Source organism: Pituophis catenifer, unplaced genomic scaffold (genome assembly GCF_029215685.1).
Source record: "Pituophis catenifer annectens isolate HBS135680 unplaced genomic scaffold, rPitCat1.0.hap2 SCAF_2, whole genome shotgun sequence".
Lineage (NCBI taxonomy): Eukaryota > Metazoa > Chordata > Lepidosauria > Squamata > Colubridae > Pituophis > Pituophis catenifer.
Window position 1 is genome coordinate 147,042,066 of NW_027256882.1, and position 16,050 is coordinate 147,058,115.

A 16,050-nucleotide genomic window follows, 5' to 3' on the forward strand; every position below is an offset into this window, starting at 1 on the left:
TAACGTACCTACCTAAATGTAAGTGAAAAGCATTGATGTATAAAAACATACAAACCAGCTACAACTTAATTCCATGCTTTTCTTGATCTGCTATAAACCTATCATACTTTAACATAGGAGAGAAATTATACTTATTTCATGCTTGAAATTTCAGTCTAGGAGAATCAACATTAAATAAACACTTTGTCACATTTCTTTATAAAAGAATGTATTACAACATGTATCTAACAATGTAAAAAGATATGCAAATCAGACAAATCCAGGATGAATTGGGATAAATCAAAGGCCATTTCCATTACACAAGCGGTACAATTTTATTTTTCCCCATCAATTGCAGCAAAAAAATTGTTATAAACCAAATCAATAATCAAAGGAACTTAATTGTCAACAATTCTTCAAGAGTGATTATGTTCTAAGTTTCATCTGGAAGGGAGAGATGAAAAAATATACAGTGGGATAAAGTCTCTATGGCCAATTCAATGCCTCACTAAAGCATTAAGGCTACTGAGGCACCTTATTGCAAGTTATGTATCATCTCCTCTTTGGCAATGAGGTGTGTAGTTTTGTTAACTAGAGCCATCAGTGAATTGAGCTTGTGAGACCAGTCATTGAGTAAGTTATTTGGGTCCTTGGGTCTCTGAAAGTTGATAATTCCTGCCAGCCTATCAACTTTTGCAAAGATGGTCTTATTCACCACTAAGTTGGACAAAAATTCTTCAGATTCCTGTAAAGCAAATAAATGACAGAGAATCAGGTAGTCAAACTAACAAACCATTTTGAATGAATTTTCATTGTTTCATAGTAGTATGTCACAGTTATCCATACTCTGAAGAAATGAATGAATATCCAGGCAGTCTTCGACTTATGACAATTGACCCTAAAATTTCTGTTAAGTGAAACAGTTGTTAAGTGAGTTTTGCCCCATTTTACGACTTTTCTTGCCACAATTGTTAAGTGAATCACTGAAGTGGATAAGTCAGTTACTCGGTTGTTAAGTGAATCTGGCTTCCCCACCAACTTTGCTTGTCAGGTCTCAAAAGGGGATCACATGACCGTGGGACATAGCAACGCTCATAAGTATGAATCAGTTGCCAAACGTCTGAATTTTTGATCACATGATCATGGGGAGGCTACTTAGGTCGCACCTGTGAAAAATGGTCATGTCACTTTTTTCAGTGCTGTTGTAACTTTGAACACTCAGTAAATGAACTGTTGTAAGTCAAGGACTATCTGTATATGCACACACATACTTCCAATGAAATGTACTTAAGAAACATTTATATTTGACTGGCATACCTGATGTCATCCAAAATAAAATGTGGGTCAGAACTGAAACTTTGATTTCACAGGTAGTCCTTCACTTATGATCACAATTGGGTCCAGAATCTCAGTTGTTCAGTGAAGCAGTTGCTAAGTGAGATGCCACATCACGCTCATTAGCTGCAATCCTGAATCTTCCAGCTGTGTTTAAGTGACTACTTGGGAGGGGGGGTGTCAAACAGCCCCCCTCCCCATCCAGGAGGCCTGGGCCCTCTTCCCCATCCCACCAAGGAGAACTATCATGAAAATTATAGCAATAGCGCTTAGAATTTTAGTTCTGGTGTTTGCTAGCACTTTTTCTAGATTAGCAGTCCTCCAGCATTCCAAGTTCTGTTCTTCCAGCATGGGCAAGAGATTTTTCAGAATTTCCAGAGAGGAAATCTTTTGGTGCGCTGGAGGAACAGATATTAAATTTGGTGAAAATGGTAGCGAATGCCATTGTTATGGAAGGTTCAGAGAGCTAGCCTTCATTATGAAAGGTGGCAATAATGGCATTCACTAAAACGCTACTGAATGCCAGTGTTCTGAAAGACTCAGGTTCCCCTCCAGTAGGGTAAAGAAGGTATTTACTAAACCATTAGCAAACACCAGTGTTCTGAAAAGCTCACTAGCTTTTTTGCTAGATTTGAAGTTATAGTTTTTTAGTTGGCCTATCATTGGTAATAGCTAAGAAACTACATCTTGAGAAACATTTCTTTTTACTCTGCATACTTTTTACATTATATTATATTATATACGAAATATTTATTATTTATTTATTTATTAATCAAATTTCTATACCGCCCTACTCCCGAAGGACTCAGGGCGGTGAACAGCCAAGATAAAATACAGATAATACAAATATTAAAAAATCCCTTAAAATTATTAAATATTTTGGCCGAAACACAAAACACCCAATTTATAAAATCACGAATTAAAAATTTAAAAGAGGAGAGTTAGGCCAGGCCAGCCTGCTGAAATAGAAAAGTTTTGAGAGCACGGCGAAACGTGCGCAGGTCCGGGATCCTCCGTATCTCTGGGAGGAGCTCGTTCCAGATGGTAGGTGCCCCCACAGAGAAGGCTCTCCCCCTAGGGGCCGCCAGTCGACACTGTTTGGCCGACGGCACCCTGAGGAGCCCCTCTCTATGGGAGCGTACTGGTCGGTGAGAGGCTATTGGTAGCAGAAGGCGGTCTCGTAAATACCCCGGTCCGATGCCATGGAGCGCTCTAAAGGTGGTAACCAAAACCTTGAAGTGCACCCGGAAGACCACCGGGAGCCAGTGCAGCTCGCGCAGGGGGGGTCACATGGGAGCGCCACATCGCTCCCATAACCACCCGCGCGGCCGCATTCTGGACCAGCTGGAGCCTCCGGGTGCTCCTCAAGGGGAGCCCCATGTAGAGAGCATTGCAGTAGTCCAAGCGGGAAGTAACGAGAGAATGAGTGACCGTATTTAACGAGTCCCGATCCAGAAAGGGACGCAACTGGCGAATCAGGCGGACCTGATAAAAAGTCTCCCTGGCCACGGCCGTCATATGCTCTTCTAAAGACAGCCGTGAGTCCAGGAGGACTCCCAAGTTGCGAACCCTCTCCGTGGGGGCCAATGACTCGCCCCCAATAGTCAGTGATGGCACCAACTGACTATATCGGGATGTCGGAAACCACAGCCACTCGGTCTTGGTTGGGTTGAGCCTGAGTCTGTTTCTCCCCGTCCAGATCCGCACGGCCTCCAGGCACCGGGACATCACTTCAAGGGCATCATTGGGGTGGTCCGGGGTGGAGATGAACAGCAGAGTATCATCAGCGTACTGATGGTACTTCACCCCGAAACCACGGATGATCTCACCCAGCGGCTTCACATAAATGTTGAACAGAAGGGGCGAGAGGACCGACCCTTGTGGCACCCCACATACAAGGGGCCTCGGGGTCGACCTCTGCCCCCGTCAACACGGACTGCGACCGGTCGGAGAGAAAGGAGGAGAACCACCGTAGGACGGTGCCCCCCACCCCTAACTCCTCTAGCCAGTGCAGCATGATACCATGGTCGATGGTATCAAAAGCCGCTGAGAGGTCTAATAGGACCAGGACAGAGGAACAACCCCTGTCCCGAGCCCTCCAGAGATCATCAACCAACGCGACCAATGCCGTTTCCGTGCTGTACCCAGGCCTGAAGCCCGACTGGAACGGATCCAGATACGACGATTCATCCAGGTACTGGGGGAGCTGTCGCGCTACCACACTCTCAACAACCTTCGCAACGAAGCGAAGGTTGGAGACTGGACGATAATTTGCCAACACTGCTGGGTCCAGGGAAGGCTTCTTGAGGAGAGGTCTCACCACCGCCTCTTTCAAGGCGGCAGAGAAGACACCCTCACTCAAGGAAGCATTTATAATCCCCTAGAGCCAGCCTCGTATAACCTCCCGAGAGGCCAGCACCAACCAGGAGGAACACGGGTCCAATAAACATGTGGATGCGCTCAGTCTGCCCAGTATCCTGTCCACGTCTTCGGGAGTCACAGAATCAAACTCTTCCCAGATAATACTCACAAGACCTGCCTCTGTCCTCCCCGCTGAATCTACCCAGTCAGAGTCCAGGTGTTCCCGAATCTGAGCGATTTTGTCATACAGATACTGTACAAAATCCTTGGCTCTACCTTCCAAGGGGTCCTCCCGTGCTTCCTGGTGGAGCAGGGAGCGGGTCACCCTAAACAGGGCGGCCGGGCGATTATCTGATGATATATATTAATGAAATATAACAGGTATATTTCATTAATTGGCAAACTTTCAAAAAATCTCCCCCCAATACCGCAGGGACTAGTCACAGCAATTGCCAGGAGCCAACACTAATTCAAAGACTAAACTCCCCCCCCCTTTAGTAAAAAATTACATAAATTTCCTGAAATATAAGTTCACCTATAAATAAGTCAAGAGAAGTATGTACAGGAGCAGAATCTCAATGAGATTTACTGATTCTACCACCAAATTAAATGTACATCCCCATGGAAATAGTTTTCTAAAAGCTCCAAAAATACTACTAATGCTCTTTTTTCCAACTGTGTCATACATTTTCTCTCATGTGAAAGCCATAAGGAATCTCGAGCATCACTTACATCAACTGATAAATCCAAAAGTTGTGCCATTCTCTTCATAGTAATTCTGGTATAATATTTTGCCATTATTCTAATATTCTAAAGAAAAAAAATCAGAATAGATCCTTGTTAGGTATTAATTGAATAATTTCCCAAAATATAAAAGGAAATCTTCCAATGGATTCAAGCATTTGCTTATGTTTCAATACTTATTGAGAGTTAAATAATTTATTCCATTTATTATGCAGGAAACATACAAGATATTCTCAGATACAACTCTAATGTATAGCAAACAAGTTGTTGGAAGGAATTAGCAGTGAATTACATTTTTAAAGACATTTTTTTTCACATTCTTCTCTGTATCAAAGTTTATTTATATGGAACAGCACTGCTACATTATTCAATTTATATTCCTATATTCCAACTAGAACAAAGATGTGTATCTGTCAAAAATAACTTCTCAGAGTTTGGCAATAAGCACTATGTCAGTCCCACCAACAAAATAGTTTGAATAAAAAGGACGGTTATTAATGACAAAGGGTTAAAAAATAGAATTGACTTACATGTTCCACTACTCTGTTTTTTAAATCTTTCCATCTTTTTTCACCTTCCTCTGTGTAGCCAAACACATCTGTTGCAGGACTTTCAAGGGATCCTTCCCTCAATTCTTTCCCATAATCCTCCACAAGGGTAGTCCAGCGCATCAATTCCATTGTAGTAAACAGTTTTAAAAGATCTCTAGTTTAAAAAAAGAAAGAGAGCCTCTTAAATGGCTAAATCATCTTCACGTCCATCAGAACACTGCATTTTCTGAAAGAATTTGCCAGTGGTACCATTGCATTAATCTACCTTACTTGCTTTCTTAGATATGTGTAATTGCATTATGTCAGAAACAAAACTATTAATTCAAAAGAGTATACCAGCATCACTATACATATCTGTATGTACATATCTATTTACCAAAAATTCTTTACAAATATGCATCAAGGATACTAATACAGTTTCAGTTTAACATATATACATATACAAAACTTGGGAACAGAAATCAGTAACTTACATGCACACCAATATCACAACTATCATTTTACTCTCTATAAACGGGAGTAATTCAAATATGTATCTTAGCCATCTCCCTACCAACGACACAGCGTTATGAATATATGAAATTCTACAGGAAACATTCTGCAAATTAGCATTTGCACCTATTTCATCCCAAACGTATTCTTAAAAAAAAAAAAATTAAAAGCCACATACTTATATTTGGGGATGTCTTCTAGTTTTTTATCACTGCTTATTCTGTGCACCAAATCAGACTGTTCATTATCATAAGGGGATAGGATGACATACAACACAACACTCTTCAGCGCCTGTTTCAGAGAAAGAGAAAGAAACTGATCTGCAGAGACGTGCTGATATATCAAAATAAACAACATTATTTGGAATAAGAAGCTGATTTTTATTTTATGTACCAATTTGCAAACAAACTTAACTTGGAATTACAAATTTGGAGTGCTGAAAGGAACCAAACGGACCATCAATTTTATATACAAAATGAGGAAATTCGTTGAAAACAATTTAAAGCTTTCTAGGCTAGAATTCTTCATTTTAAAGAAGATTTAAATGGTATTAGTGGAATTCCCATATATGTACCTAAAAGCATTTTCAAAACCTTAGAACATTGTTCCATAAATTTGTATGGAGTTTTCAATTCCTAAGATAACTTTGAAAATTAAGCAAATAATGAGACTAAACTGATCTTGAACGTAATATCAGCAGCTAGGCTGTTGGTAGCGCAATATTGGAAGGACTCTGCCTACTATTGAAGAATGGACATTGAAAGTAGCGAACTTAGCGGAAATGGCGAAAATTTCAGCATATTTGAAGGACTATACACAAGAAAGATACATATCAGAATGGAGAAGATGGATTGATTATATTCAAAATAAGTATCAGACAAGAAAATATCAAATAGTTTATGAATGAATGTTAAATTTTACTTTAGAAGTATTATGTTATCCATAGTGGAGTTAAGGTTTCAGGGGGGCATTAGGTAGTCTAAGAATAGTTAGGCTAATTTAGCTTATGATTGTTAATCGAAATACCCTGTATTTTGTTCTGGGAAGTCTGGGGGTGGTGGGGATGGGAAGGGGGGAAGGGGAGTGGGGGTGGTGGGGAGGGAAAAAGGGTGGGGGGAATATTGGGGGAGGAGAGGAACTGGGCCACATGAGCGGTGCACGCATGCATCCCTTGCACAAGTGGTGGGCCGGTGCATGCACACCGAGCCCTTGGTCAAGGACTGGCCCGGCGCACAAAGTGCCCATCAGCCACGGGTTGGGGACCCGTTCTATTCTATCAAATATAACTACATTTTATTTAATAAAAAAGAACGTAACTTTGAAGCTGTTCTAGAAACAGCAAAATGCTTTTTCAAGAAATATACATGGAATATAAATCACTTTTTCTCTAAAATATTGATAATGGGAAAACAATAACATTTGACTTTTATTGCCCTAAAAATTAAATGAGTACCTTCATAAAGGCAGCATTTGCTTATACAGACATTAACAGTTTATAATCTATTCTCCTCTTGTTCTTACCTGTTGCCATTTTTCACCTTCAGCCTGGATGCAGGGTGTATCATAAATAGCTCTGTAGTGTTTACAAATGGAAAGATAAGAACCTTCATGCTGATCCAACTGAATCATTAAATTGTAGTATTTCAATTTTAGTTTCTGAAATGTCAAATAACATTGGGTTAGGAGAGTCACGTTAAACATACACATCTTCACTTCCCCAGTAGCGTGAGAACTATTTAAGATGTGTGAATAACACCCCATAAAGCAGCAAATAAAAAGTTTTCTACCACCAGACATACTTCGGTGTTTTCTTCCTGGAAAAATTTGGTGTTAATTTTTTTGCTTATAATTTGAGTTCGAATGTAGTCCTTTACAGCCAGACAAAGCCTCATCTGTTCCAAGATGAACTCCACACGTTCCTTCTTTTCCATCGATCCATAGGTCTCCACCTAAAGTTCAATGTGTTAAAATATTACAGATTGAGACAAGTGAAATTCTAAGAACTGCACACGAAGCTAGCAAAAGCATTAATTTATTTTTAATTTACAAAATTTACATAAAACTCTTCGCTTGGTAGTTACAAGTCTACAGCAAATCCAAACAGTTACAGTATGACAAGATTCTGTAGACAAAGTCTGTTCAATTCCCAGCTGAATAAGCTTCATTTATTTTGCATTTTGGTCAAATTCAAAATGAAATTTAAGCTTTTTGACACATGGCATCAGACTAAGCTCTCAAAAATCTATTCTTAAAGGCTGGGGGCAGGGGGATAAAAAAAAACTCCCATTGCAAAAGATGATGTGCATCACACTGGATTTCAGACCCCACCGAGTACATCTTCTTAGAGAATATTTTCATTGTTTTCTTGGGGGATCGCTTACAAAGGTGGTTATCTTCTGGCTGGGAAAGGTAAGGTTTGCAACCCTTAGTGGCAAGTAAACAATACTGTGTGGGGAATGTATTTAACCACTTTATTTAAAAGGTTTCTAAAACACAAGAAATAAATACCCCAAAACCTCTGCACTATTTAATGTCCTAATGTGACTAGTAGATAACTGATCAAAACAACTTTTAAAAATTGGAAAGAGAGATGACGGTATTTGAAACACGAGCGCCGATCCCAAGCTAAACTATTCTTTTATATTACCTGAAGTTCCTGCAAAATTGAGGCTGCTTCTTTTACGTCACCATTTTGTTCTTTTATTTTTGCCAGTGTATTTGTCAGCCGAGCCCTCTCAATTTCAACGTATATCTAAAAACAGCAAGGCAGAATTAAGAATTAACCACTGCATAAGCCTAGTGTTGCGTATGTGGAAGAAGCCTTATTATTTTTACAAATATAAAATATATTTATCAACGTCACACTTAGAATCAATTATACAAGCAATCGTCTGTTTATTAATATCTTAAAAATAATTGATAAACTTTTTTTTTTCAGTTTAAGGTTTAATTTATCCAAATCTTCACTTGTAATCTATATTCTATAGCATCATATTCATATTTTATAATGTAAAAATTATATATTTTATAATAAAAAATAAAATGGCAAAAAAAAAAGCCAAAGTAAAATAAAATACAGTAAAAGCTTAACGTGCTAATGTATATTTATGTGCTAATGAGTCAAAAGGCCAAGTTATTATGCTGAATAGATGTTTCTGATACACCATGACTGAGGAGAGATTTGGAAGGCATATAAATAGTTACCAAAGTATCCTGGAATTGTGACAGAAGAGGGAAAGCCAGAGCTCCTGTCGTATCTATCCGTATACTGATTCTGTGCTCTGCCATCTATTCAATAATACTTTCCAAGCTAATGTGGAGCCAATGATCAGTATTCTATGAATGCTGAGAATCCATTACAAATCCATCTTACAGTTACCTCACCCATATTTTACCATTTCTTTAACGAAGGTATTATGAGAGAATGTGTTGAATGCCTTGCTGAGAAGACACAGTGTCCCTTATGCATTAAGCTCTCAAACATAGACACCAGTATTTCTGCTATTTGGGCTGGATATGTCAAAAGAAACACAAAAGTACACTGAATGAAAACAGTAAGTTTCTTAAGTCCCTCAGGTGATAAAACAAGGACAAGAGCAAGAATGAATGGGTAAATGAATATATGCAGATTGAATACAAATGCGAGTGACCAATATAAAATAGATGCCTTTTATATGGAATGAGGACTGAATCACAAGGCAAATAGAAGAATAAATGGATCAAGATTAATTGATTACATGCCATCAAGTTGTTGACCCCATAGATTTTCCCCGTGATGATCTCTTCCCTATCTAGTTCTTCAGGTCTTCTAATGGTGCACTCATCGCCACTATAACTGAGTCTACCCACCTTGCTGCTGGTCACCCTCTTCTTCTTTCCATCTTTCCCAGCCTTTGGAGAGCTAGGTCTTCACATAATAGGTCTAATTTGAGCTTCATCGTTTATACCTCAAATGAGAACTCTGGGCGGATTTGTTCAATGATTGTATTGGTTTGTTTTCTAGTTATCCACATTTTTTCTCATGAGTCTTCTCCAACATCAAAGTTCAAAAGCATCAATGCTTCTTTCTATCTTGCTTTTTCCAAATCCAACGTTCACTTTTTATAAAGTGTCACAGGTAATATTATGGCTTGTATGATTCTGATCTTTGTAGGTACACACACATCTCGACGTTTGAATATCTTTCCCAAGGCCTTCGAGGCTGTTATTTCAAATCCTAGTCACTGATGTATTTTTTGGAGTGTCGGTTTTTATGCTGTTTTATACCCTCCATTAGCAAATATTAAAGCTGGAATTTATCAAATTGTTTCATGATAACTATATTTAGTTTGCAAGGCACCAAGAAAACCCTGAATGCTACTTAACTATGACAAAGAAATTAAAAAAGCCACAGATCGCGAAAAGCAAATATCTTACCTTTCCTTCCGTCACTGTACGTAATGTGTCAATCAACTGCAATTTTGTTGGCAAATCTGTAATCTCTTCAACGTACGTACAGCACTGTTGGACCATTTTAGCAACTGCCTAGCATAAATAATGAGAAAGATTACACTTACTGAATATAAAGTTGCACAGACAGCATTGGTGTTCATTTGTTTCAGTAATATTGCCTTCATGGAATTTTATTTCAAAATATCAAAGGAAATTGAAAATGTTTGCAATCCAAGGAAGAGACACAACAAAACAAATAGGAAGTTGTGGACTCTGCATCAGATCCAATCTTTAAATAAAACCTACTATTAGGTTTAAGGAATAAAAGCTAATCTACACAAGATGGTAAAAAGTCATCGAGATTTAATCCCTTACAGAAATCTTAAAATAACAAGTATAAACTATTTTAAACTGCAAAGAATCAGTCTTCAGAATACAGAAACTCTTTTCATTTGACCTGATATGATTCAGGAAACAATTATATCCAATTCTCTTTTACACGTATGAAATCTTGATCAGTCTACCTACAGCATAGACCAATAGTTGCTGAGCTGTAACTGTAGGAGACCACATCAAAGAAATACAGGAAGTCCTCAACTTATAACCGCAACTGAGCCTGGATTTCCAGTCGTAAGTCATTACTGTCATAAATTGAGGCACCCACCCACATGACTAAACCCAATTGCACAACATTTTTTTGTGGTGGTTATTAAGTAAACCACTGCTGTCATTAAGTGAATACTAGTCATAAATAAGAACTCATTCTTCTGGATGGGCTTTTTTTTTTTTTTGCCGGAAATCAGCAAAAAACATCACAAATCGCAGTCATGTGACTGTGGGATGCTGCAAACGATTAAAAAGGTAAGCCAGTTATTAAGCATCCTAAATGTGGTCATGTAATTTGGAGGGGAGGGGGGGGGGAGGAACAGATGGACAACATCTTACAACAAGAATGGAAAAATAGGAGAAACCCTTCTAAAGTTCCCCCTTTTCCCTCAGCAAACTCACCTGTTTTAACTGACTCCTCCTTTTTGAAAGAAGGAAGATGTTTTCATTAAGAGCATTCCAGTCTTTAGCATCATAACACATTTTTACTACAGCAACCAAGATGCGGGATGTGGAAACCATATCAGAAGCCTAAAAAAAGCATGGGAGACAAAATATATCATTTTTAGTGTGAAATATTTGCAAGAGTTCCTTTAAAAAATTTAAAAATTTAACTATTTGTGAAAAGAAATACATTTCTGATCGCAAGATCAAGTGCACAGGAGGAAAAGTAACTCAGAATTCACAAATGACCAATTCATTATTCCAGGACTCATATCACAATTTTTCCACATCTTATTCTTGCGTATAAATGGAAATTTTACTTTATCTTATTTAAGATTATTTAAGCATTATTTAAGCATTAACTCCCATACTCGTGTACTGTAGACTAACTCTCTTTCACTGTTTTCTAAAATCAATGAGAATCTCATTGTCTGTAAGAACATATAAAAAGCTGAAGAAAAAGACATCACTTGCTATTTTGGTATCTGCAGAAGAGTCACACAATTTATGAGAAAAAATGAATGACTAATTTTAAAAGTTGAAGAAGTGACTAGTTCATTTTAAAAACACTTACAGTTCGAGTCTGTTTTTCCAGTGACAGCAATGTTTCGATTGCTTCCTGAAGCCTTCCATCCTAAAACAGAAATATGGTGCTTAATACAAAATGAAAAAGTAAAGTACTTCTAAATTAATTGAATTGCCAAGTTATATATCAGTAAATATAACATATCACAAAGCTGGATGAAAATTATTTATACATTTATTTATTTAACCATATTTAAATACCGCCCATCTCATTGTCACTTAGAGTGACTGTGAGTTAGGAGTGATTATAAGTTAGGAAACTATGGTGTGGTTCAAAATAGCCATAGTTTCAAAGCCAAAATAAATCTTGCTTGTTTATGGGAATCCAGCAAGACTGCTTTGTAAACCATGATTGATTATAGACTACATAACCTAGAAAATGGTGGTTTCTTCAGTAAAACATGGCTAAACAATACTGCTGTATTGCTGGAATATGTTATTTGTTTAATTTAAAATAGGAAAGTTTGTATTAAATGTAACCAAGCTGCATGAAAAGCAATTACATTTAAAACAGAATCACTTACTGTGTTGATTTCAACTACACTTATGTCAATATTTAGGAATAAGAAAATGGATCTATGCATGCATACACACACACACACACACACACACACACATGTGTATGTGTGTGTATCTCTATCCAATCTAGCTTCCTGTGCTTCTTTTGCAGATAGAAAGCAAAGTTTCACCCTTTAAATTACAACTGCTTTGTAAAAGTAATCCTCGACTTAGGACCATAATTGAGCTCAAAATTTCTGTGGCTAAGCAAGACATTTGTTAAGTGAGTTTTGCCCCATTTTATGACCTTTCTTGCCTTAAGTGAATCACTGCAGTTGTTAAGCTAGTAATATAGTTAAGTGAATCTGCCTTTCCCATTGACTCTGCTTGTCAGCAGGTCACAAAAGGTGATCACATGACCCCTGGACACTGCAACCATCATAAATATGAGTCGGTTTCCAAGCATCCGAATTTTGATCACGTGACCACGGGGAGGGTACAATGGTTGAAAGTGTGAAAACTGGCCATGTCACTTTTTTCAGTGCTGTTGTAACTTTGAATGGTCAGTAAACAAACTGTTGTAAGTTGGGGACTACCTGTATTCTCTTCCAAATAAGTCAGTGGTCCTCAGCTTTATGGCTTGGCAGCCAAGCGAGAGGGGAGAGGGAACCGACCCATGCAAGTGCCGGCCTGGCCCGCTTGCACGCCAGTCCACTGCTCATACAAGTCGAGCTCCGCAAGTATGTGCAGCTGCATGCATGCACCAACCAGCTGCTCATGCAGCCTGGTTCCAAACAGGCCAAAGCCTGGCAGTAGGCCGTGGCCCAGGGGTTGGGGACACCTGAAATAAGCTACTCAATATTACCAAGAAAATATATATCCATTTTAAAAAGTGAGAGTCAAACTATACCTTTAAATTTCCTGAATTTAAAATCTGTTTCCTTGATTTTATACTCAATTTCAAAGGAACAGGATGCTATTAAAGCGGTCTTCAGAAATTATTTTTCTAATGTTTATCAAGATCAAATCTATAAGGTATTCATTTAGATGCTGAGAGGGAAATTATAGCATGCACCTCATTTTGGCAGATACAAGTTGCTTCCTCTCTCAAGTAAACAGCAAACATATTTCTGTTCTGCCAAACATAATAATTTACATTAGCTATTTTCTTCCAATTAAATCATTGCAGCTAGTTATATGTACTTTATTGCCATGAGTGTACTGCCCTGAAAAATTCCTTGCTATTGCAAAAAAACAACAACAAAAAACAAGCTCGGGAAAATGTTTACACAAGAAACAAATTCAAAAATGTGTTACAGCAAGCCCTTCATGACAAAATGAATTAAGAGTGCTATTACAATTTGGTTCCAAAAGACAGTACTGTTAAAGGACAACATTCCCAACATGTAACGGAACATTTCAGAGTGTAATTTCATGTGCTGCACAGTTCCTTCCATATCAGGAGAGGCAGGAGATCTTCCTTCAATAATTTAATACTGACAATATGGAGTAACTTGATTAATTGGGCAGCTATAGAGATGGATGGATGGATGGATGGATGGATGGATGGATGGATGGAAGGAAGGAAGGAAGGAAGGAAGGAAGGAAGGAAGGAAGGAAGGAACTTTATGTTCAAGAAGTGCACAAAAGAGAAAACTTCTTATGGTAGATCTTCAAATCACTCCACTGACAGAGACAACATCTGAAGTTCCAACTGTGTGCAGTAACTTCTTTAGCTAGATAATTTTTACCTTTCTTCACAGCCAAAAGGGAGGTGAAGGCCCAGTCAATGTCTACTCTGAATACGTTTTTTCCCTTCATTTATCATAATATTCTAAGGAATATTAATGACCCTTCTCTTGCACAAAACTCTCTGTTCAATGTTTTAGCTTGCATTTAACATTACACATTTTTTCCATGTACAATTTAACCCTGGTTTACTCCAATATGAAGCAGGTGACTGCACTTAGTCAATCTTGGCTGATCTTAAGCAGTTAACCAGATTTAAACCAGGTTAGTATTCAAATGAAAGACCACCAGGAAATTCCAGAAACAGAATATTTTAAAGAAAAAACTGGATAAAACCTAACTATTTCTCTATTGTTGCCAAGAAACCGATATGGATGCATCCTTGAAATCATCAGAAATTAAAATCAATACTGTAGTAGGGAGATTTTACCACTTAATCTAAATTCATACAGTATGCTTAGCCATACATGAATTACAACACTGACTTATTAATCCAACAAACTAAATTAAAATCCAGTTTGATAATATGGGGTTCAGCAAGTCATGAGTACACAGCCTTAACAGGACATGTAATCAATACAGCAGAGAGCAATAGTTCTTCACCCACTTGGTCTGGATAGTGATGGACAGTTTTGTATTATTTTCTAAATTCAAGATAATTAGCACCCTGGATGGATTTTTTCCCCCATGGATTTACATCTTTTAATAAGCTATTACTTCTCTAGGAAGTAAACCTAGGTTAGCATCATGGGAACCCAATTCTAAACACAAATAATGTGAAATTTTTCATACTTAATTTCATAATTAAATTTCATACAATCCACTTTTTGGGGGGAGGGCATGTGCATTAATAACACACAACAAATGAAAGAAAATGTAACTATCCTAAGCAGCGATGCCATGGACACAAGAAACAAATAAAACAGTACAATTCATAGGACATCCAAGATATAGGCAGTATATAATAGTACGACATCCATGCAAATCTTTTAATGTTACTTCAACAAAGGATCCCAATGGTTCTTGTAAAATCCGACAGGAGTTCAAAGGAAGGAGCCAAAAGGTTCCCCCCCTGTGAGAGACACGGGCGGGTTTCTAAATAAAATCAATCCATAAAACTAAAAGTCCCGAAGCAGCAGCAGCAGCAACAACACCGATTTGCAGCGAGGAAGAAACCCACTTTAAATTTAAAGCTCCGGTTAAACGCTGGGGGGGAAATGTCAATCTTACTTCTGCCGAACCTCAAAAAAAGCCACAATTGCTTCTTTTCTCCCAATAGCAAGCAAGACACTTTGGTACCTTCTCGGGACCAGTCGCCGTAATATTACAATAAAGAAAAGGCCTTATTTTACATATATATATATATAAATTATATATAAATATATTCATATTTAATTCCGGAGGCCTCATTCCTACGAAAAACCATGCACGGGTGTGTGTGTGTGGGTGTGTGTGTGGAAGGGGGGGGGAAGGTTCGTCCGGATTTCTACCGCTCCTAAATGGTAGAAACACGGGAGCGACCCGCGCTTTGCCTACTCCACGCACGATCGGCTCCTTCCCGTGGGAAAGAGAGAATCATCCCGCCCCGTTTCTCCCATCTCAGCCGTCCAGGGGAGCGGAGCCAGCCGTCTGCGGCATCTCCTTAGCTTTCCCACGCCGGGCAAGGCGGCTTGGCGAGCCGAAAAAGGCCTTCCTCCTCCTCCTCCTCCTCCTCCCCCACCTGCCTTGCCGGAGTCCACCCCGGGCAGGGTCCGTCTGAGAGGCGATCCTCCCCCGCCCCCCCAATCCCCCCCCCGGGGGGGAGCAGCGGCTCCCAGCGAAGGGCCGACGCGGCCTAAAGTCGGGCCGCGCCATGACTCAGCCCTCGGCGGGGCCTTGTGCTCGCTTACCCGGGCCATCTGCTCGCACTCGGGCAGCCGCTGGTCTACCGTGACGCTGTAATCCACCTCCATTTTCACGATGCGGCCATCGGCCCGCTCCGCGCCCCCGTCCGCCATGGCCCCGTCTCGTCCAGCCCTGAATGGCTCGCAGGGCTCTCCAGTCAAACACTCAAGTCACGCACTGACTCACCGGAACCGGAAGCCCCTGGCTAGAATGGCAGAGGCAACCACGAGGACAGCCTCCTCGCCCAAGGACCCCTCGCGTCTCACTCCCTCGGCGACAGGCACTGCGTTAGACACCTTGGAGGAGGGAGGGAGGGAGGAGGAGCCGCTTTGAAATCACAGCCGCTCTTCTGCCACATCGGGACGCCTTTTGCGTGTCTCTATTTCTGCCC

At 39.5% G+C, this 16,050-nt stretch overlaps 1 protein-coding gene across 1 annotated transcript; it reads right to left on the bottom strand.

Annotated features, from left to right (window-relative positions):
* Window positions 1–289: 289 nt before the first annotated feature.
* PSMD12 (proteasome 26S subunit, non-ATPase 12) lies at window positions 290–15,850 on the bottom strand. The gene is made up of 11 exons (XM_070934748.1): window positions 15,665–15,850; window positions 11,518–11,577; window positions 10,902–11,030; window positions 9,879–9,986; window positions 8,110–8,214; window positions 7,262–7,411; window positions 6,984–7,118; window positions 5,641–5,753; window positions 4,950–5,124; window positions 4,408–4,485; window positions 290–724 (listed from the first exon to the last, which is right to left on the bottom strand). The coding sequence occupies exons 1-11, from the start codon at window positions 15,770–15,772 to the stop codon at window positions 515–517; spliced, it is 1,371 nt and encodes a 456-aa protein (XP_070790849.1). The 5' UTR covers window positions 15,773–15,850; the 3' UTR covers window positions 290–514.
* Between the last annotated feature and the right edge of the window lie 200 nt (window positions 15,851–16,050).